The sequence below is a fragment of the Grammomys surdaster genome, unplaced genomic scaffold (assembly GCF_004785775.1).
Source record: "Grammomys surdaster isolate TR1022 unplaced genomic scaffold, NIH_TR_1.0 1164, whole genome shotgun sequence".
NCBI classification, from domain to species: domain Eukaryota; kingdom Metazoa; phylum Chordata; class Mammalia; order Rodentia; family Muridae; genus Grammomys; species Grammomys surdaster.
The window spans coordinates 5,908,241-5,928,725 of record NW_021605583.1 but is presented as its reverse complement, the minus strand read 5'-3'; the positions used below and the strand labels follow the sequence as shown (position 1 = coordinate 5,928,725).

General features: G+C 52.3%; 1 protein-coding gene across 3 annotated transcripts in view; it reads right to left on the bottom strand.

Annotated features, from left to right (window-relative positions):
* Positions 1 to 15,610, bottom strand: part of Phldb1 (pleckstrin homology like domain family B member 1) — a 49,059-nt gene extending 33,449 nt beyond the window's left edge. For all 3 annotated transcript variants that reach the window (XM_028783686.1, XM_028783684.1, XM_028783685.1), the window contains exons 1-4: positions 15,537 to 15,610; positions 9,258 to 9,338; positions 8,118 to 8,241; positions 7,089 to 7,259 (exon numbers count right to left, since the gene is read on the bottom strand). In XM_028783686.1, the coding sequence (XP_028639519.1) occupies positions 7,089 to 7,259; positions 8,118 to 8,241; positions 9,258 to 9,317 (355 nt within the window). In that variant the 5' untranslated portion in view covers positions 9,318 to 9,338; positions 15,537 to 15,610. The remainder of the gene's footprint in view (positions 1 to 7,088; positions 7,260 to 8,117; positions 8,242 to 9,257; positions 9,339 to 15,536) is intronic.
* Positions 15,611 to 20,485: the final 4,875 nt, after the last annotated feature.

Sequence of the window (20,485 nt, the reverse complement as noted above, 5' to 3'; positions counted from 1 at the left end):
CACTCAAACAAAAGACAGACAAGCAAACAAAACACGTAAAATCAATACATTTTAAAAAGGAAAAATGAAAGCCGGGCAGTGGTGGCGCATGCCTTTAATCCCAGCACTTGGGAGGCAGAGGCAGGCGGATTTCTGAGTTCGAGGCCAGCCTGGTCTACAGAGTGAGTTCTAGGACAGCCAGGGCTACACAGAGAAACCCTGTCTCGAAAAAAAAAAAAACAAAAAAAAAAGGAAAAATGAACATCCAACACCAATGTATACCAGTGATTCACCGAATTGCCTCTTGGGTAAAAGTGTTAGTTTTAGAGGCAGCATCTTCCGGAGACACACACACACACACACACACACACACACACAATCCTGTAAGATACGAGACGAGTGAAACCCCACAGATCAGTCAGGTGCACGGGTGTGGCTCAGGATCTACTCTGATCCCCTCCCATGGTCTGACTTCAGGAGGGCTACCACCCTCTCTGAGTATCTAGGGAGCAAGCTCTTCTCTTTTTCAGGCAAGGCATCCCCCAACTATATCTTGGTCTCCCATAGACTCTAGCCAGTTCTCTGCCACTGGGCCCGCTTCAGCAAAACACATTCCCAGGCAAGACATACAAGCCCAGTCCTGCCCAGGAAGTACGAGTGCATAGAAAGAGGTGGGTATGTGGGAGCCAGAAAATATAGCCAGGGGCTTGGGAGTGTGCAGAGCAGCAGGTGTGCCCACGGGCACCTAAGCCTGGCTGGCAGAATTCCTCCTCCTGGCCATGCCAGGTGTGCCAGGCTCCCGCAGAAGATGCTACAGTGAAAAAAAGCCAAAGCCCTAGGGCTCTCTACTATGTAGGTTTCCCATTTGTCCACGCTCCGGGCCCCAGCCTCTTGGCTACCCAATGCTACAGGGTGCCCCATGCTTCACGCCAGTCTGGGATAAGACTGGCAAGGGAGTCTACATTCCAGGACGTTGAGGCAGTTTCAGCTCAGGGAGGCCGCAAGGGCAAGGGGCATCCCAGGCCAAGGGGGTACACTTTGACAGGACCCCTACTGAGCTCAGAGGTCTGATCCTGGGACCCTGGACCCTGAGAGGTTGACACTCTAAGAAGCCCACCCATAGCAGAAAACCAGATCGGACAAAGCCACCCACTACTTCGGCACACCCACAGGCCCTCCCAGGCAGACAGCACCAACAGTTCTAAAGGCTGATGGGTAGTTGAGAGAACAGGGAAAGCCTGCCCTGCCAAGCCACCAATCAGAGGAGCTAATCCCATAGTAATCATAACTGGGAAAAATAATAGTCACCCAAGTCATCCACCTAATTACAACCACAGCTGTTTCAGAGAAAGCCAGTCACCCCCTCCCCTTTCGGCCAAATATTTAACAGTCTAATTAATGATGAATTTGAAGGGTCTAGACAGATTCACTCAACTCCAGGGTGAGAGGGGGCAAGGGTTGTGGCTCTCCGCGCAGTCTGGGCAGCAGGTGGAGAAGCTGGGTGGATTCCATTCAAGCAGTGCCACCCAAGGAGGCTTTGGGTATCTAGGGACCCTCTTCCCTGGCACCTACAGCCTGGATACACTGCCTTGCCCTTCCCCCCCCTTCACACCCAGGGGGTGTGGCCATGTTGCTCTGGGCTATAAATAGTGGTGCCAGGCACCGGCGCTGTATTAATAGAGTGGGCAGGAGGGCAGCGGAACAGAGGGCAGACCAGCTCTGGCCCAAATTAACTTACTATTTGTACTTGGGGGCCCCAGGCATTGCTCCAACTCTGGCACCTACTGGCCCCAGAGACCTGGCCAGCCCGTCTGTGTTAGGAAGCCCCCACTCTGCTCACTCAGACCCCACAGAATCCCTGGACACTCTGGCCATCCAGCCAGAGTCCCCACCTTGTCCTCTCTGCCCAGAAGGACTCAGGGTCTGGCTGTGTACAGGTGGGTGGAGGAACTGTACATCTGGAGGGAAAACACCAGGCAAAAGGGAGGGTGGATCCTGTTTGTGAGAGATGCAGAAGGGAAACACCCCATGCAGACTCACACACAGACACTCAGAAACCGTACAGGCTCCCGGCCATATGGGCAGACATGCCACACACTCACAGCGACAGTCACTGACCTGCTGGCCACACAAATAGAATGGACTGGCCGAAGGGAAGCTGGGTGAAGGGAGAACGTGAGAAAGAATCTTAGCTCTTCTCATCAGAGACTCCTTCTGGTGATAGCACAGGCTCCCTCAACCTATACAGAACCCCTCTACAGGCTCCGGAGGCGGGTCCCAAGGAGCAGACACCCCAGAGGTGGGGAGGATGGGGTCTGCACAGCCATTTAATAACTCAAACCACCACTCACAGACGTTCTGGGCACACAAACCATCAGATTAACAGCCTCAGGCTCCTACTGGAGGGGCGAAGACCCCATTCCTCTCCTTGTGCCCACCCGTCCCAGAACGCCCCTCCCAGCTGGAGCGTCTACGCCCGGTTGCCTGGAGCTGTGGCTGACCTGGCTGGGGACTCACCGCTGAACCCGGACCTCCGGACTGTTCGCTCCTACCAGCCCGGGCCCTGCAGGTCGCCCGCCCGCCCAGGGCCTTTGAGGGGGCGGGCCGACCTCCCGCGCCGCCGGCTCCAGTCGAGGTGCGAGCAGCCAGGGAGCGAGCAGCCGCCAATGCCCGGGGAGGGGCGGGCCGGCCACCAGTGGCGGGGGAAGGGAGCCAGGGAGGGAGGGACAAAGGCGAGGAGGGGAAGAGGAAGTGATGGAGGAGTGTGGAGCGGGATGGAGAGGGCGGGGTGGGAGGGAGGATGCCACCAGGCGGCGGGATGAAGAACCCGCGCTCGGGGCTGGAGGGATAGTGGGGCAGGCTGGGAGAGGTTCCCAGGGAGATGACGTTAAAAGTTAAGGTGAGAGGTAAACAGAGGCCAGAAGATGGAGAGCCAGAGGTCGGAGTGATACCAGATTCTGTCTCATCTAAAGCTCTCTAGAGTAGGAAGCCAATGACTGAAGCCCATGGCTAGGGGCCAGTGTCACCTTGGGGCAGTCACACCTTCTGGCCTGGTGGCCTTGGATTCCTAGCCACTGAATGAGGAGGATGACCTCAGTGACGGCAGAGGACATTCTATGACTCCATACATGATGGAGAAACAGTGGGACTCGGTGGGATTCAGTTAGGGTCACTAGGTTCAGCTATGATCCTCAGCCCAGCACTGTGACAAGGTCACCCTGGGCTGAGAGCTCAGGCCAAGGCAGTGTCCTGTGCAATGCAAGCAACACAGATCTCAGTTCCTGTCACCACCCTAACTGCCTTTTTTCTTCTGGCCCCTACCCGCCAGAGCTCACCCGCATTGACCCAGGCTGTATCAGAGTGCCGTTCCTCCAGAGCCAGTCCATAGGTCAGCCCTCCTCTCTCTTAGCCACAGTTTCAAGTTGTAGTAACTGCAGCAAAGAACTGTCCCCTGTTAAGACCCTTTCTAGAGCTGGAAAGATGGCTAGGTGACTGAGGGCGTCTAAAGGATCTGGGTTCAATTCTCAGTACCCACACGGTCCTTTACTGTCAGTAACTCCAATTCCAGGGGAATCCACCTTTCTGGTCACTGTGTGGACACTAGGCACACATGTGGTGCACAGATATAATTATAGGCAAAACACTCCTACACATTATACATGCATACAGACATAAATGCATACATAAAAATAAATTTAAAGACCCTTGCTATCTAAAGCCTCCAAGGTCAAGAAGTCAAGTAAACATTGTCAACCAGTCAACCAGACTGGAACATTCTAGCTAGGGCCACAGAGAATTGCTTTCAACCTAAGGACCTGGCCCTGGACACCAGACCTCATAGATAAATCACACACACACTCTCAGGCACACTGTATTTCCAGCAGCCCCGGGGGGAACAGCCTGACTGTCATCTCCAATACAAACCAACACTGCCCAGTTACAATGACACTATCTCAGCCAGGCGCACACTGATCCAGACAAGCCCCCACGCTCTGTCACACACAGTTATTGTCACATTTTCAAGTCCCCAGCCTTCAGCCCCCCCCCCCAGTTATATACTTATTTGAACAGAGCTAGCCTTCCAAGCAGCCCCTGGGGGGACTCTGAAATAAATAAAAAGCCAGCTTCCTTAAAGAAATAAGAAGGGATTTTTCCATTCTTATTAGGTCACTGCTTCACCCACTCACTGGCATACTATACACGCCCACGTGCAAACACACACTCACATGTACGCAGGAAACCTGTTTCCCTTCTGAAGAAAAAAAGGAAGATCCAAATAGGGTCAAATGTAAAACGAGGGGAGGTGTTAAAAAAGAAAGACTCCCCAGGAAGAGTGATTCACCAGTCTGGAACCTGTGACGGCCAGCTGGACAGACCCAGGCAGACCGGGAAGAGGATGCTGTCAGTAGGGACAGTGCAGAAGGCAGACACAAGGAAGCTGTGAGCTCCCGGCCTTCACTTCTCCTCTCCTTTCCTTGAGTTTCCCTAGTAAAGATCCTTATCAGTCCTAACAGAGAAAGCTTGGAGGCTTCCTGCCCAGTTCACAGAAGAAATAACATAGCTGGTGGGCAGGGAGAGCCTGGTGTCCTGCATCTCCGGGTGGCAGCTGGCTTCCCAGGGTTCCTGGTGACACTGCAGCTCCCTCCCACCAGTGAGGGCTTCAGAAGTGAAGGACACTTAGGTAGGAGTTGATGGGGGACCTCCTGTCTAGACAGCCCAGGCCCTGAGCTGTATGGCTCTCTGGAGTCTCCCATCCTTAGCCCCTCCCAGATCTTTCATGTGGTTTGGTGCTGTGGTCCCAGGGTGGAGCAGCCTAGACCCCAGATTGAGATGCAAACCACCCCATTTGTTTCCTTGGTCCCTTTCCCAGCTCCACCCTTTGCTCTGTAGAGAAGAGGGCAGCACAGGATGTGCCAAGATGGCCGCGTACAGGGGTGGCACCCTCACATGTTCAGTTCTCTGGGCTAAAGGTTGGCATCTGTGTTCTGGCCTCCTCTCCCTCCCCTGGTCCAAGCATACTCCTGACTACAAGAGTCTGTCACTGCCATCTCTACTTGCCGTGAAGAGTGTTGTTCCAAGTTGCCTATGGCTGGGCACAGTGCCCGGAATGATGCTTTTGAAGCCTGGCCCAGCCAAAGAAGGCTCCTTGTCAGTCCTAAGATATCCCTTTACCTCTCAAAGAGGATCCCCGGTAAAAGGCCAGAGTAGTCAATAAGACAAGAAAAAAGTGTGTGTGTGTGTGTGTGTATGTATGTATGTGTGTGTGCTGCACCTAGGGCCTCTGTGTTGCTTTGCCACTGAGCTACACTTCCAGCCTTATGTGGTCCACACACGGCACGCCACAGAGTTCTCACGTACACACAAAAATACACACATAGACATTTTGATGCCATTAGCTCTGAGTTCAGCCACCACTCATTTGAACACACAGGTCTGTAAACACAAGAAAAGGCACAAATAAACACCAAAACACACAAGCCCAGAGACACAAACATATCCGAAGACAACATAAACACAGTCCAGTCACACAGACACACAGAGATAGCACATCACCCCCGCACCACCCAGTATCCAAGGAAACGCACTCCCAAGAATGTCCGGACTGGGGCCAGGCAGGGCTGGGCTTGGTGCCTTGCTCCAGAGATGAGACAAGGAAACTCTCAGCTCCTAGAACCCGAGAGGGGGTGGGGGCTAGGAAGAACACCCATCCCTTTGTGCCTCCGCCTACCCTGCCAAGCTTCTGAAACAGGCGAGCCCAGACAAGAAGGCTGGGTGGGGGGGTGGGACAGCAAAGGGAGCTTGGGGTCAGAAGAATGTAGGAGGGTACATACTTGGCAAGATGGGCCACTAGGAAATGTGTAAGTACTCTGCCATGGCCTCAGACCCTCCCTCTTCTCAAGAGCTAAATGACGCCCCAGGAAACTGGACCACAGCACTGATGTGATGCTTCCAGGCTGTTCACTTTCCAGAGAGGGCAAGAGTGTTTTTACTAGAGGGAAATGAAGGGCTTGGGGGATGTGAGGTAGGGGCTGGGAGGTCTTGGAATTTGCCCAGTCTCTTCCTTTGCTGCTCTGTGACTCACTGAACCCTGGAGCAGATGTTCTCTCTGACCCTGAAGAGGATTGCCAGGGACCAGACAGCATCCCAGCCAAAGCCCCAATTTGTGGGAACTCCTCTCATTCAGAGTCAGAGACCCTGAGCCCCAGGAGAAGGCGAGTGTGCCCTTGGCTGCTGTAGGACCTATCTCCCTGAGACAGAGTATCCGTGTTCTGCTGCATCACAAGGGCACAAGAGAGGAGTGGCTCCTATGCCAGAGGCGAGGGAGTGACCTCCACAGAGCTCGAGAGACAGTGGGTGAGTGGGATTTCCCCTGCAATGCAGCTAGAGGGCTCATCGTGAGAGCCGGGCTCAGCCCTCTCCCCGACATGACTTGACTCACAGTAACATCTGGCTGGATTCTTTCTTCTCAGTCCGTTAATAAAAAGACCCAGAAACGAACTAAGGATGCTTCCTGCCTGTTTCCAAGGTGAATACATCCGGCCTATTCAAAGTACCACCCAGCCAGCCCTTACCTGCCTGGTAACCATGGTAATTAGGGGACTTTACCCATCCGGGCCTCCCTTATGCCACTGAGCAGCCTGGTGCCTTAGGAAACAGAAGGAGAGCTAAAGTCGTGACCCTAAGCTATCTGCTGCAGGAACAAGCTTGCCCTCAGAGGACTTCCTCCCCTCGTTTTCTATGCTGACATCATAGAAACCTCAGATCCTTTCTCTCTTGTTCCATTCTCTCCTCCTTCAAACACTAAAAGCCTTACTAAGTACTATACCCAGGACCCCGGATAGAAGGAACTAAGACCTCTTCTATGTAATTGTGAAGAAAAAGTGTGGGGGTGGGGGTGGGGGTGGGGGTCGGGGAAAGGCTGGGTGCTGGGGGTGAGGTGGCATTTTTAAGATGTTCTGACACCCCGACGGAACCTGAGGATAAGCCAACCATCCAACTGACATGGCAACCACCACATCAGGCCTCCCCAGCAACTAACATGCACGAGTTATGAAACAGACAGACAGACAGACAGACAGACCTCCTAGTGTGGAGGTATCTAACCTTACCCTGAGTGAGCCGGGTGGGCTGCCGAACAGGGAGCCCATCAATCGTGCAGGCATTGCCACAGGGGTACAGGGTGAGAGTGCCCCTCAGATTCTCAATGTAGCAGTGCTCTGGGGCCAGGCCTGGACCCTGCAGTGAGATGTCCCTGGCTGCGGAACCAATCACTGTCCTCCCTGGAGACAGGAGACAAACTGAGTCAGAACGACCATCCAGGCGAAGAAAGCGAGCAGATGGTGAGGGGGCCACTGTGGAAATATATGCCTATCCCTTACATATGCTGAGACCCTGCCCAGTTCTGGCTACCCCTGGAAGGTCACTGAGGGGTAGAAACTCCTCGCAAGCAAGCAGTGAAAGCTCTGTGTCTGAGTAGCATCCAGAAAGAAGCCACAGAACTCAAGACACCTTGGCAGCAGAGAGGGGGACCTCCCTCTGTTCCTCTGACTTCCCATACTTCCTTTCTAGCCCCCCATCTTCTTAGAAAGGCCACCTTCTCTCTCTTACCCTTCCTTCCTCTCTCCTGTCACCCCCCTACTCTCTCCAGCTCAGCCTCTTCTCTCCATCCCTCCCTGGTAGAGCCCCTGGGACTGGCATTTGGAGAATGTGGGGAATGCAGTGTCACCCAGGCAACAGGTGCAGCCAGGAAGGGCGAAGGGCAGGCAAAGCCATGCCAGGGCCTCCAGTTAGGATATACGCCCATCTTTTCACGTTCCACACAGTTCCATCTCCCATGCCAGCCATCACCCTGGAGCAAGGGGGTGGGGGCTGGCTCATGGTCCCACAGATCCCACTGCTAAGAGCTTTCTTCTTTCCCCCTGCCGGCTCCCCTGACTCTAAACTGGCATTTATTGACTCATTCTAAACTGATCTTTAATCGGTTCATCTGCCAAAGAGGGCAGGCAGTCAGGGAAGGCAAGCACGAGGGAAGCGTTGCCTGCAGAAGGCAGAAGGGCCCCCACAGGCACAGCCTCTAGGGCAGGAATGCGTCCAGGGATGAAAGGGGAGGAGCCTTGTCCTGCCAGCCCGCAGCTCACCTTCCTCCAGCGGCAGGAGAGTGATGGCTGTGCTGAGTCTCCCGCTGCCCAGGCTCACTAGGTGAGGTTTGTCCGTCTGTACCTTCAGTCCCTGACCCGTCTCAATCAGATCCAACGGCCCTTTCTGCAGGTAATGTGAATGGGAGGTGAGACGTACAGACTCCAGGCCAGCACCCTACTCCCAGTCACACCGACATTCCCTGCAGCAAGGCTCTGAGGGTCTGGAAGGCTCAGCATAATAACCTTTTTTTTGTTTTGTTTTGCTTTTGTTTTTTCGAGACAGGGTTTCTCTGTGTAGCCCTGGCTGTCCTGGAGCTCACTCTGTAGACCAGGCTGGCCTCGAACTCAGAAATCCACCTGCCTCTGCCTCCCAAGTGCAGGGATTAAAGGCGTGCGCCAACACTGCCCGGCGCATAATAATCTTATGTAGAGCATTACTGCACTAAATTCTAATTACAGCTGAATCTGGGCCCCTAGCTCATCCATCCCACTGCAGTTGTCTCCAGGCTAGGCTCAAGTGTCCCTTTTGTTTAGACAGAAACAGGAGGGAGTGCCGTACCTAATAGGAGGAGGGCCAGTCTAGCTCCTGGCAGGCTTGTAATGGCTACCCACGTGGCTGCGCCTCCTCCTCTAAACTGAACTACAAGGGAGTAGTGGGAAGGCATGAACCAGGAGAGTGATCCTGCCAGAGAGTCTGTAAACCGAGTTTGGACTTTCACAGAGAAGTTTCCGGCTGAACCAACAAAGAACCTGACTCGGACCATGGCTGAGCTGGTAACACGGTTCAGACAAGGAATGAGCAACTGGCAAAATGCCGCTGCTCCCATCCTTGGACTTGGGCAGCTGATGAGTAAAAGAGCTAAACCCACGGCTGGAGAGATGACTCAGTGGGGTGTCAGAGTGTTCTGCTCCTGTGGAGGACCCAGGTTCAATTCCCAGCACCCCTATGAGAAGGCTACAATTCCCTATAATTCCAACCCCAGGGTTATCTGACTCTGACCTCTTTGGGCACCTGTCCGTCACATATACAGGAGCACAAAGACTAACACAGTTTCAAATAAAAAAATAAAACTCAAAAAGGGAAAGATCTGAACCACCCTCACCAGGAGCCCTCTTACTCTATGGTCGAGTCCCACTCACCTGTACCACAGCCTGGGGCTTGCATCCAGGGCCTAGCTGGTTCCTACTGAGAGGATCCATGGTCCTGGGGCTCCAGAGTTTCTGGGAACACAATAAAAAGCAGGTAAGTTGGAAGGCCCGGGATGAAGGCAAGAAGTAGGCTCTGTGGCAAGGTTCTCGGGCCAAAGCCAGTGGCAGCCACAACTATCTCCAGAACACACAGGATGAAGAAAAGGTGGTGGAGAGAAGTGAAGGAGTTTGAGGGAGTGCGGAGCAGAGGTGACATGTCCACCCTCTGATTTAGCACAAGATGCCTGCCCCCTCCCCCCTCCCTCCCCACACACCTAGCCATCTGGAGCCTTAAATGGAGCAAGAGAAGAAGGAAGCCCCTCTAAGGACATGAATACCCAGAGATCAGCCAGGTGGGCTCAAGGGCTGATGTAACTACAACCCCTCCCCTAACCTTTCCTTTTTCCTCCTCTCCCTTTGTCTCTTTCCCCAAGGGTCTCAATAAGATGTTTTCTTAAAGGAGACAGAGAGGGGAAACCCAGCCATTCCTGTCATGCCTGTATGTCTCAGCTCCTGTAACTTTTTCTTTCCTTGAAAGGTACCTCACCTGATATAATCAGCTGTAAAACTTTAGCACTTTTGAGCACTGACCTCTGAGGCTCTTTAGTGGCTTGGTGCTGGAGGAACCAGAAGTCGATTCCTGAGCCCAAACTTGAATCTCCTACCTATCTGGCATACCTCAATAAATCTGTTATATTTTTAAAGTGTGTGGAGACCGAGCAGTATACTAGGTCACACCCCATGAGGTATAACTCGCTCTGGAAAAGGCAATTATTACAAGCGGTGTAATCCTGAAGGCCAAGCTACTGACCAGTATTACTACCCATCCCTCGTTCTCAGGCTTGTGTTTTGGTGTTTGACCTTTGGGTATGAACATGTCACCAACTCATCAGGGTCCCTTCCCACTTTCTCTTCCAGCTGTCACACAAGTGGCTCTCAAAGGAAGTAGAGTGAGAGCCTGGACTCCAAGAACTGTCCCCTCCTGACCTCTAGGCCCTCAGCCATGGAGTTACTAAATGTATCTTTCCCACATCCACCCTTCTTCCTGGCCTGGCCTTCATCATCTCCGTCACCATTTCTACCCAAGTTGGCAGAAAAGAGGCAGGAACAGTGAGTGCGTGGGACCCGCTCTAGGACTGCCTGGGAAGAGGGAAAACTTAGGCCACTCACCCTCACTGGTCCTCACTGGCCCCTCTCCAAAAGCACTAGCCACAGGAATGTTCTTAGAGACAGAGCTGTCTGTCTGTCTGTCTGTCTTTTTTAAAGATTTATTTATTTTCATGTGCACTGTGTTCTGCCTGCATGGTCTGGGTGAGGGTACAGATCCCCTGGAACTGGAGTTGCAGACAGTTGTGAGCTGCCATGTGGGTGCTGGGAATTGAACCCAGGTTCTTAACCATTGAGCCATCTCTCCAGCCCCAAGGTCTTTCTTATGCACAGGGAAATGTCTCAGCATTTTTTTGGGAAGGGGCGGGGAGGAAAGGCAAGGGAGTGGGTTGAAATGGGGGAGAGGGGTTATGTAAAAAGACCAGGAAAGAAAACGAAAACAAAAACAATAAAGGTTCTTGAGTAGGAAGACTTTAGACTAGGGTGCAAGACCTCTAAAATTTACCCTGACTTTATTAGCTGTGCAATGTCATACAATGCATTTTACACACACACACACACACACACACACACACACACACACATTTTTTGGGTGTTTTGTTTGTTTGTTTGTTTGTTTTTTTAGGCAAGAGCTAGTATATCCCAGGCTGGCTGTAAAATGAGAAATGAAGGCTGGGAGTGGTGGTACATGCTTCTAATCTTAGCATGCAGGAGACAGAGGCAGGTAGATCTCTGGAGTCTGAGACCAGCTTAAGCTACACAGCAAATTCCTGGCCAGCTAAAGTTTCATCTCAGGGAGATTTTTGTATAAGGAATGGGGGTGGGAGGTGGTGGTGGAGGAGACCTTGAATTTCTTTCTAATCTTCCTGATATACCTTGGGTGTATGACATCATGTCTTCTTTTATGTGGTGCTAGGGATGGAATCCAGGGCTTTTGTTGTTGTTGTTTTTAGAGACCATTCTACAACCCCAGGATGGAGGTGAGTTTTTTTTATTGTTTGTTCATTGAGACAGAGTTTCAGTCTGTAGCTAATGCCCAGACTGGTCTAGAACTCCTGTTTTACCCTTCCTGATTGCTGGGTTTACACAGGTCAAGTAAGTCACCATGCCTGGATTGGACAAGTCATTATACTTCTCATATTGTCAAGTCAATCTTCTATAAAACCATAATAATAATAATTAAAGAAAAATTAGCCAGAACAGGGCTTGTCTAGAACAGTACTTGCCTGGGGCTAGGCGCAGAACAGAAATAGACTGTGAATAGGCACAAGATTTTTGAGCTGTGTGCAACAGAAATGTTCTTTTTTTGGGGGGGGCTGTCATGTATGCACATGTGTGTCTAGGACACATGTGCAGAGGCCAGAGGCAGATGTTAGGTGCCCCCCTCATTATTCAGGGGGGTTATCTCATTGAATCTGAACTAGGCAGTTGGCCGTCATGCCCCAGCAATCCTCCTGCATCTTTCCCAGCCCCAGCTCTGGAATTACAGGCACGGGTGCTGGGGATTTGAACTCCGTTCCTCCTGTTCAAGTAGCATCCATTTTTATCTGCTAAGCCAGCCTGCAACCGGGATGTTCTAAAATTAAGTTTCAATGACAGTTATTACATAGTTCTGTAAATATGCTGAAAGTCACTGCATACTTAATTTGGGGTTGATTTTATGCTATGTAGATTAACCCTTAAGAATCTGTGAAGAAAGCCTGGAATTTGGAGAAATCTCTCTTTGTCAAGAGCACTTGTTGCTCTTTCAAAAGATGGGAATTCTGTTCCCAGAATCCACATGGTGGCTCACAATCATTTGTAACTGCTGTTTCAGGGATTCCGCACCCTCTTCTGGATTCAGTGGGCTCCAGACACATACAGGGCGCATAGACATACATGCAAGCAAAACACCATACAGGTAAAATACAAATTAAGAAAAAGTTTAAAGTTTATCTGAAGATTCAGATTGGATACAAAATCACACTCCATGAGCTACAAAGCAATCTAAAAATAGCAGGTATGATTAGCTGTGGAAGGCACATGGGTCTGTGCCTCAGTTTCCCTATCTGCTACACTGGAGTGTTTTTCACTGTCACCTCACTTATTTACAGTGAATAAATTCAAGTGGAATAAAGACTGTAAACGAATTAGGTTAGCGAGGAAATAAGAGTGACTCAAGGAGAGGCGAGATGGGAATAAGGAGGTGAAACAAGAGGCAGAGATAAGGAGAGAGGTGTAGAGAGAAGATAAGAAACCGCACAGCAATTGGAAGGTGTGAGGCTATGGCCTCAGCTCAGAAACCTAACCCACGGCAGAGGAAAAAGACACCAGACCAACCTGACCTGGGCTCAGACGGTGCTTTGATAGAGGGATCTCACCGTGGCCCAGGTGCCCTCTTCTCTGACCCCAATTCCATGTCCCTTGGAGAAGCAGTGCTGTCCCCTGACGCCCTCCACTGGCTGGTCCCACCGAGCTGCTATCTATATCCAGGGCTTTATTTACCCACTCTGTGCAGCACTTGTGGAGAACTCAGCTATGCCCAGATGCAAAACAAAACAAAAACAAACAAACAAACCCAAAACCCTGTGCTGTGGCTCCCATTGCTGAAGATCGAGTCTAGCCCTCTCTGCAAACCTCTTGCATCCAGATGCAGACACCCAAGCACCTCCTAGCCAGCCAGCTAGGTGGCAGGGGCCTGGCTGTATCTATATTATCAATGTAGGGGAAGACCGGGGACACACAGAGGTAACCCTAGCCCCAACCCCAATGTGCCAACAGCTGACAACACCTGTCTCCAGGTCTTAGCACGGGAATAAACACGAAGGGAGTCCTGGGAAGAGCCAACTAGCTCTGGTGCCAGCAAGCACTGAAGAAAATACCTGGGATCCCAAGGGATCCAAGATGTAAGGTCCAAAGCCAGCCTTGGAGCAAAAAGTCAGGTCCCCCTCCCTCACCTGGCTCTCACTGGGTCAGCTGATGGTTCTGGAGGGGCAACGCATAGCTGTAGGCCAAGGCCTTTCTGGTCACAATGACTTTTGTCTTCCCTGCTCACATCCTCCATCGAGGAAGGGCCACCGGCAGAGGAAGGAGTCAGGACGGGAAGGAAGGAAACTGAGGCCGGACGGGCAGAACGCCCAGGAGAGGCAGGGCGCGTGTCCAAAGGCCAGGCATGAAGAGAAGGAATTAGAAATAAGAAAAATAGGCAGAGAGAAAAGGGGACGAAAGGACGAGGCGCAGGGTTAATAGTGTGTGAAATCAGGAGGAAACACCGAAAGCTGGCGAGGAGAGCCTGGGTGTGGTGGTACATGCCTGTAAACCCGATTCCCTGGACTCCGGATGTGGCGACAGGATATCACGCACTCAAGGCCAGCCTCGGCTTGGGCTTCATGAGACTTTGTCTCAAAAAATAACAGCAGTGCTGGGATGAGACAGAGAGACTGTAGGGGAGGCCAGGGGACCCTCAGAAGCTCACGCAGTGGTGATGGGGGGGGGACGGGGGTGCTAGGGGCACGACTTGGCATACAGTCCCCAAATAGGAGAGGAAGAACCAGACGCTTCAGAGCACCTTGGAGTGGGGAACCAGAGGGCAGCTAGGAAAAGAGGAATCCTCAGAAGCGGCAGAAGAGAGTCTTGGACAATCCGGGGACAGAGAAGACAGAGCTGGGAAGAGCAGTTGGGGTGGAAGAGTATTGATTGGGGAGCGTCGCTAGAAAGGTGCACTTCTGAGAAACCCGCAGGGTTCGTGGATCTCCACACACCAGAGGCCTGGCCCTCCCCCGGCCACCGGGTGGGACAAGGCAGCAGTGTTGGGTCGCCTGCTGCGGCTGCCCCGCCCGTCCGGCCCCGGGGACAAGCGGCCTTTCTTCAGCAGGGCCGAGAGAAGAAGTCGCTTGTTTGCACGGCAGGGAAAGGGGGCGGCCTCGCAGCTGCAGGAAGGGGGCTGGCGTGCGGAGGGAGGTGCGTGCGTGCGGGGAGGTTGCGTGACTGGAGCAGCCTTCCCGGGCGACCCTTGCCAGCGCGTGGAGTGCGTGGTGTGACGCGTATACTAAGTGTGTGAAGTCGAGGCACATGCGAAGGATTCACGTGCGCACCGGCGGTGTGACACTGGACCGTCCGTGTGACGTGTCTTGCGGGTGCGCGGAGGTGAGGCGTGGGATGCTGTGCGTGGGAGCTGCGCGGACGCCCGTGTGAGTGGCCAGTTCTGTTTGTGTGACCGCTGTGGGGTGAGCCCGATGTGCGATGAGTCAGTCTCCGGGAGTCTCCAGGACCGCTGAGCTAACGGGCCCAGAATGCAGCCCCACCCCGGCTCACTGGGTCCCCCGCCGGGCCGCGCGGTCGCGGGCCAAGTCCCCGCTGCGCTGGCCTGGGCGGAAGCGTCCGCGGCGCCTGGGCAACCCTGCGCCCCACGGCCCCACCCAGCCGCCTGCGTGCGCTTCCCCATCCCGGGGGAGCCGGATGACGGGGCTCGGCCTCTGTTGGGGAACTCCGCGCTGTATTTGGATCCAGACCGCGGAGGCGGAGCGAGAGCCTACGGCTCAGTCATCCCAGGTCGCCGGGGACCCTCAGAGATAACGGGGATCCTGGATCAGTGCCCAGGAGACCCTAGACGTGGAAACTCCAGGATCCCTCCCTGACTCCTACGCCTCACTCAGAGTTGGACTCCACTTCTTGTTGAGTCCATCCAGACATCTGGAACTAGGACAAGAGAGGAGACGCCTAGGGGATCCCCCTTCCTGTGGTCCTGCTGATGTAGAGAGGGACCATGTGCGATGCTGTAGACGATCCCGCGCGCGTACCCAACCCGAGACTGCGACTATGGGATACTGGCGGTCGGGGTCCCCACAAGAGAATCGAGATCCCGCAAGGCTCGGGAAGGGGGGGGTCCCTCCGCATAATACCAGGGCCCCCTCTGGCGGTGGCGGTGGCAACGACTCAGGAGGGCAAAAGCAAGCAGTTCGCCGAGGGCGGCCCACAAAGCCCCTTCCGCCAACACACTCACCTGGCTTGGCCCCCTTTTTCCGCACCTTTCTACCCAGCTCTCTGGGCCAGACTGGTCTCGTCTGGTCCTGGGGACTTTCCCTTCTGTAGACCCGGCCAAACGGCGAATGGAACCCCGAGGCATAGTGGGAGGGGCACGCTTACCTTGTGGGGAGTTGGGGGGACACCGGCCCCTTTGCCCAAGCGGGCCGCGGCGGCCTCAAGCTGGCGGGGACACTGTTGCTTTTCCCCTGCAGCCAGCTGAGTAGGAGGAGAGGGAGACTGTCCCGCCCCCCTTCCCTGAGTCCCCGCCCCCATCCCGTCCTGTCCGCCTGGCCAGCTAGAGAAGACGCCCTTGTGGTGCTGGAGCCCAAGGCCCCCACCCAGCCTTTCCCACAGCAGCACCTCCCCCGCTTGCACAGCGCCCGCTTTGTTCATCTGTACAGCTGGGCTTTCCACCACCTCCACCACCATGGCCACCGTGCTTGCTCTTCTCCTGCCCTTCCCTTCCGACCCTCCTAGACCACCCTCCACTCTGGGCCTCGGAAGACACTTCTTTATTTATCTCCGCCTACCCAAGAATCTCGAATCTTCCACGGACTCCCAATGAGCCCTAGCAACCTTCCTACCACAGATGCTCAACTTTCCTTTCAGAACATCTACTGAAGGCGCTCCTGTCCTTTCCTATCCCAAACCCCACCATAGAGACCTGTCGGTCAAGTTACTAATATCAGGCTTCAGAAATTAACGTGAAAGTCTGTTAAAAGTGTGCTGTAAGCCAGATAGATGGTGGAGGCCTTTATCCCAGCACTCGGGAGGCAGAGGCAGGTGGATCTCTGTCAGTTCAAGACCAGTCTGGTCTCTGAATATGTTCAAGGACAGCCAGGGCTACACAGAGAAACCCTGTCTCGGAAAAACAAAAACAAACAAAAAAGTGTGGTGCAAAGCACAGGACCCAGGAAAGCTGAACAGAGCTCACCCTTTTGCCTCCGCCCATTCGCCTCCAATACAGACTTGCTGGGTTACAGCTGGAGCTGAGGGCAGCGTAGAAAGACACCAGGTTGTCTGAAGAATGAGAGTTTGAGGAAGAAGAAAAGAGGGGGGCGGTCTAGAAACCCAGCCCCGGCGAAGTCATTCAGCAATTCAACTCCCACCTCGAAATCCAAGCTGACAGTGGAGCCGCACCTTGCAAAGCCTGCTCTTGTCCCAGGAGACTGCTGGGAGGCCTCTTGGGAGCTGAACTCGACTAGATTGGGCCTCTTTAAGCTGCACTAAAGGATTGGCAGACGCTCTTCCTCAGTGAAGGGAAGAGCAGGAAGCCCCCCAAGTCTGTCCTAGATTCCAGATGGGATGGGTTGGAAAAAAAATTTAAAACGAAACCTTCTTTGGAATGGAGAAGCCCTGCTCTGTCCCAGTGGCTTTTGTTCTGTGACCTCTCTCACTCTCTTTCCCAGGAATGGCAGGAGACTGAACTGCAGGAATTTGGTCACTCATTGACAGAACTAGCATTAGTAGGGGGCACTCACAGCTGGCAGTTAAACTGGAGACAGCCAGCCAAGCAGTGGACAAGAGGGAGGAGGAGAAAGGGTCCCACCTGCCACCGACTCTAGCCAAAGAGGTGAGACATACACTGTGGTCACCGGAAGCCCAAAGATTTATGCAGTTTCTTTTTACCTCTCTTCACATCATTTGAGACTCAAGGAACAGTTGCCACTCTGGTCAGCCTTCCTGGGGCACATATCATTCATGACAGTAATTTTCAGGCTGTTCTGGTGTGTTTATGAGCAAAAAGAGAAAACCAAACCATCTTGTTCCGTATGGGAAGACCTAGCATTTGGAGAGGGGGCTCACACTCTTCCATCTTTTTCTTAACCTCCAGCTGCTGTCAGGAGGACTTGTCAAGCAATAATGAAACCTGCCAGAGGCAGATGATGCTGAAGCAGGTTTTTTTTTTTTTTTTTTTTAAGCACCAAATTTTTTCCTCAGTGTTTCAGTGTCCAGCTGACCCCTATGATCAACGCTTGTCCTATCTCCTGCTGTGTCCAGCCTCTGTGTTCCCACAGTTAGAGCACTCAGGGGACTAAAGACCTCCTGCCCCCAACCCTCCACCCTCATCCCACTCCACATCTGGAGCCCATCAAGAAACTCAGTGCTCTCTCACAGTTATGCAAGAGGTCGAGCAGCTGGGAGCTCGGCTTAGGGCTGGAAAGGGGGAGGAAGAGAAGAAAGCCGAGGACAGCTTTCCAGGCATGCTTCAGACTTTCCGAAATGGAAGCAGGGGGAGAGGGCAGAGGCTGGGTGTGGAAGGAAGGGTGAGTTCTTCAAAGCCTTCTGCACTTAGCTGTGGCCGTCAAGAGTGGCTCTCCACACTCCTCCTGTCTTTGCCTTGGCACATTTCCCATTCTGTCCTTCTTCTCAAATTGTGCTCCCTCGGGCTCCAGAAGAGGGTGAATGTTACTCATTTGGCCAGCAGCCTCTGTCATCTACTCCCTCTCCCAGAAAGGATCTTCTTGTTGTGTAATAGTTTCCTCAAGATTGAAACATTCCTGCCTGCAGGGACGTTCCTTAAGGAAGGTAAACAACTCAAGATAGATTCAGGAAGTCCCTGAAACTGACCAGATTCTCCAGGTCCCTCCCCGCCTCAGTAAGGAATAAAAGCCAAGAGTGCCTCTCAGACAAGCTGAGCTTCAAACAAGACAGGTCACAACAGCTGCCTGAAAGGGGTTTAAACCATCTGAATCTTTTGGAAAAGCTGTTGAGCAGCCTGCAGGCTCCGTGTTGTGCTCAGTTCTGTGAGCTCTCATGCTGGGGTGGGCTTGTGATAAATCTTTTGAGTCATTTCTATTCCTGTAAGTAACCTATCACCCATAAGTAACTACAATAAAAATAAAGTAACCCCAGTATAACTCATTGGTTTACTAAGTTAGACTTTGGTGGTGTGGTGGTTTGTCCAGAGAGAGGCACTATTAGGAGGTGTGGCCTTGTTGGAAGTGTGTCACTGTGGGGGCTAAGAACCTCTTCCTAGTGGCCTGGAAGTCAGTCATGTCCTGACTGCCTTTGGCTCAAGATGTGTAATTCTTGGCTCCTTCTCCAGCACCATGTCTGCCTGGATGCTGCGGTGCTTTCTGCCATCATGATAATGGACCAAACCTCTGAACCTGTGAGCCAGCCCCAGTTAAATGTCCCTTATAAGAGTTGCTTGGAGAAGAGACACAGCGACAGCAACTGCTGGACACGGACCGCCTGAGTGAATGTGAACCCAGACCATAGCCTGTACTTCAGCCACCACAGGTCAGTGGAGCCCCCATCTGAGAAGCTGTGGGAGCGGCGCCAAGCCAAGATGAAGCGCTTGTGTGGGAACAGTGCTCCCAAGATCCTGGCCATGGAGGCTGCTGTGCAGCTGAGCTTTGACAAACACTGTGACAGAAAGCAGCTGGAGTACTGTCCTGTCATTACCCTCAAGTTCTGAGACCTGGGCACCGGGACCCTAGGCAATGCCTCACAGTTCCTAGCCTCTCCCTCTTCATCTCTTCTGGACATTTTTCAAAGAGGCCTGTGTACTGACATGCTGGATACAGTCTGTCAGCCACTTATAATTCTGTCAGCAGGAGGTATACCGTTGCCACCACAAGGAGTGTTCACTGGCAAAGTGACAATTGTATGTATTGGACTGGCTGTTGGGTTTTCTCTGTAACAGTCCAGTTCATTGAAATTATTGCCTAGAGATACTGCCTATTGTTCTGCGTTTTTAATTTCCTTTTTTAAACCGTCTGGAATGCCATAAAAGCCTTAAGCCACATGTCATTTGTTGCTACATTTTTTAGACCAGTTTTCGTACAGCGCATGCTAGCTACAAACTCTTAAATCTTCCTGCTTCCACCTCCCAAATGCCAGCTTACAGGTTTGCACCGCCCACACCGGGCTTCTGTCCACATCTTTTCTCAGACTGTAGCTCTTTGGAACCCTCTGAAAACGATGCAAGTGAACAGTAAGACTAGTGGCACTTGTTAACTCAGCTACCTGTCAGCCTGCATGCTCTATAAAAGGCCTAAGAGTAAATTCTCTGGCTTGACAGGCTATGTCGTCTGTGTCATAACTGCCTGACTCTGTCTTCATAGCATAAAAACAGCCATAGTTACTAAATAAACAAATGCATGTGATTGTTTCAATAAAACTTTATTTATAAAAAAGAAAAAAAGTTGGTCACGGTGTCTCTTCACAACGGAAACCCTGAGACAGGTGGTATCTTTACTTTGGTCTGTTGTGGGTTCCCTTTCTGGAGTAAGCAGACCTGTGTGTTGTGTCTCCCTAAGAAAAGTTGTGTCATACACCTCTGTGACCCCTTTGGGTCCTAAATACCACCACTGGTGAAGGTGCTGTGTAGGTGTAAGTCACTATTGTATCAGTTGGCCTTACAAAATTCGCACAGTCCATACTTGTATGCAAATCTAATGCAATCAAGTGGTATGGGACACTTGGTCAGGACTGAATAAAGGTCTCACCACCTCCATGGCTCAGGACCTGCCTGTGAGCAAAGAACAAGCACTGAGGACTGACAGCTCGGCCCATGTAGCGTGCGTGCTGTTTGGTGTGCAAAGTGTTGAATGCGATCCCCAGTGCTGCATACACTTTTATTTGGGAAATAAAATCAGTTGTTTCTCTCGTTGCCTTGGATTTGCAGGGCCACTCTTTCAAATAGTTCATGTTCTGGGTTGTTAATAAACCTGATCAAACGGGACACACAGGTGTTTCCCAGAACTGGATTAGGATGTTTAAGAGCGATGAAGTGTTTTCAACGATTTGACATTGTAACACAACTTGTCGTCTATCCAGATCGAGCTCAAGAATCATGTAAATGAGTTGAAAGGGTATACGTGGGGGCTGGAGAGTTGGCTCAGTGGTTAAGAGCGCCGGCTGATCCTCCGGAGAACCTGGCTTTGATTCCCAGCACCCACATGTGGTTCACAATGGTCTCCAACTCTAGTCTCAAGGAATACAATGCCCTCCTCTGGCCGCTGTTGGTACCAGGACTCAAGTGGTACACATATACACATGTAGGCGAAACACTCATACACATAAAATAATTTTTAAAATTAAAGAAAGTATAAGACAAT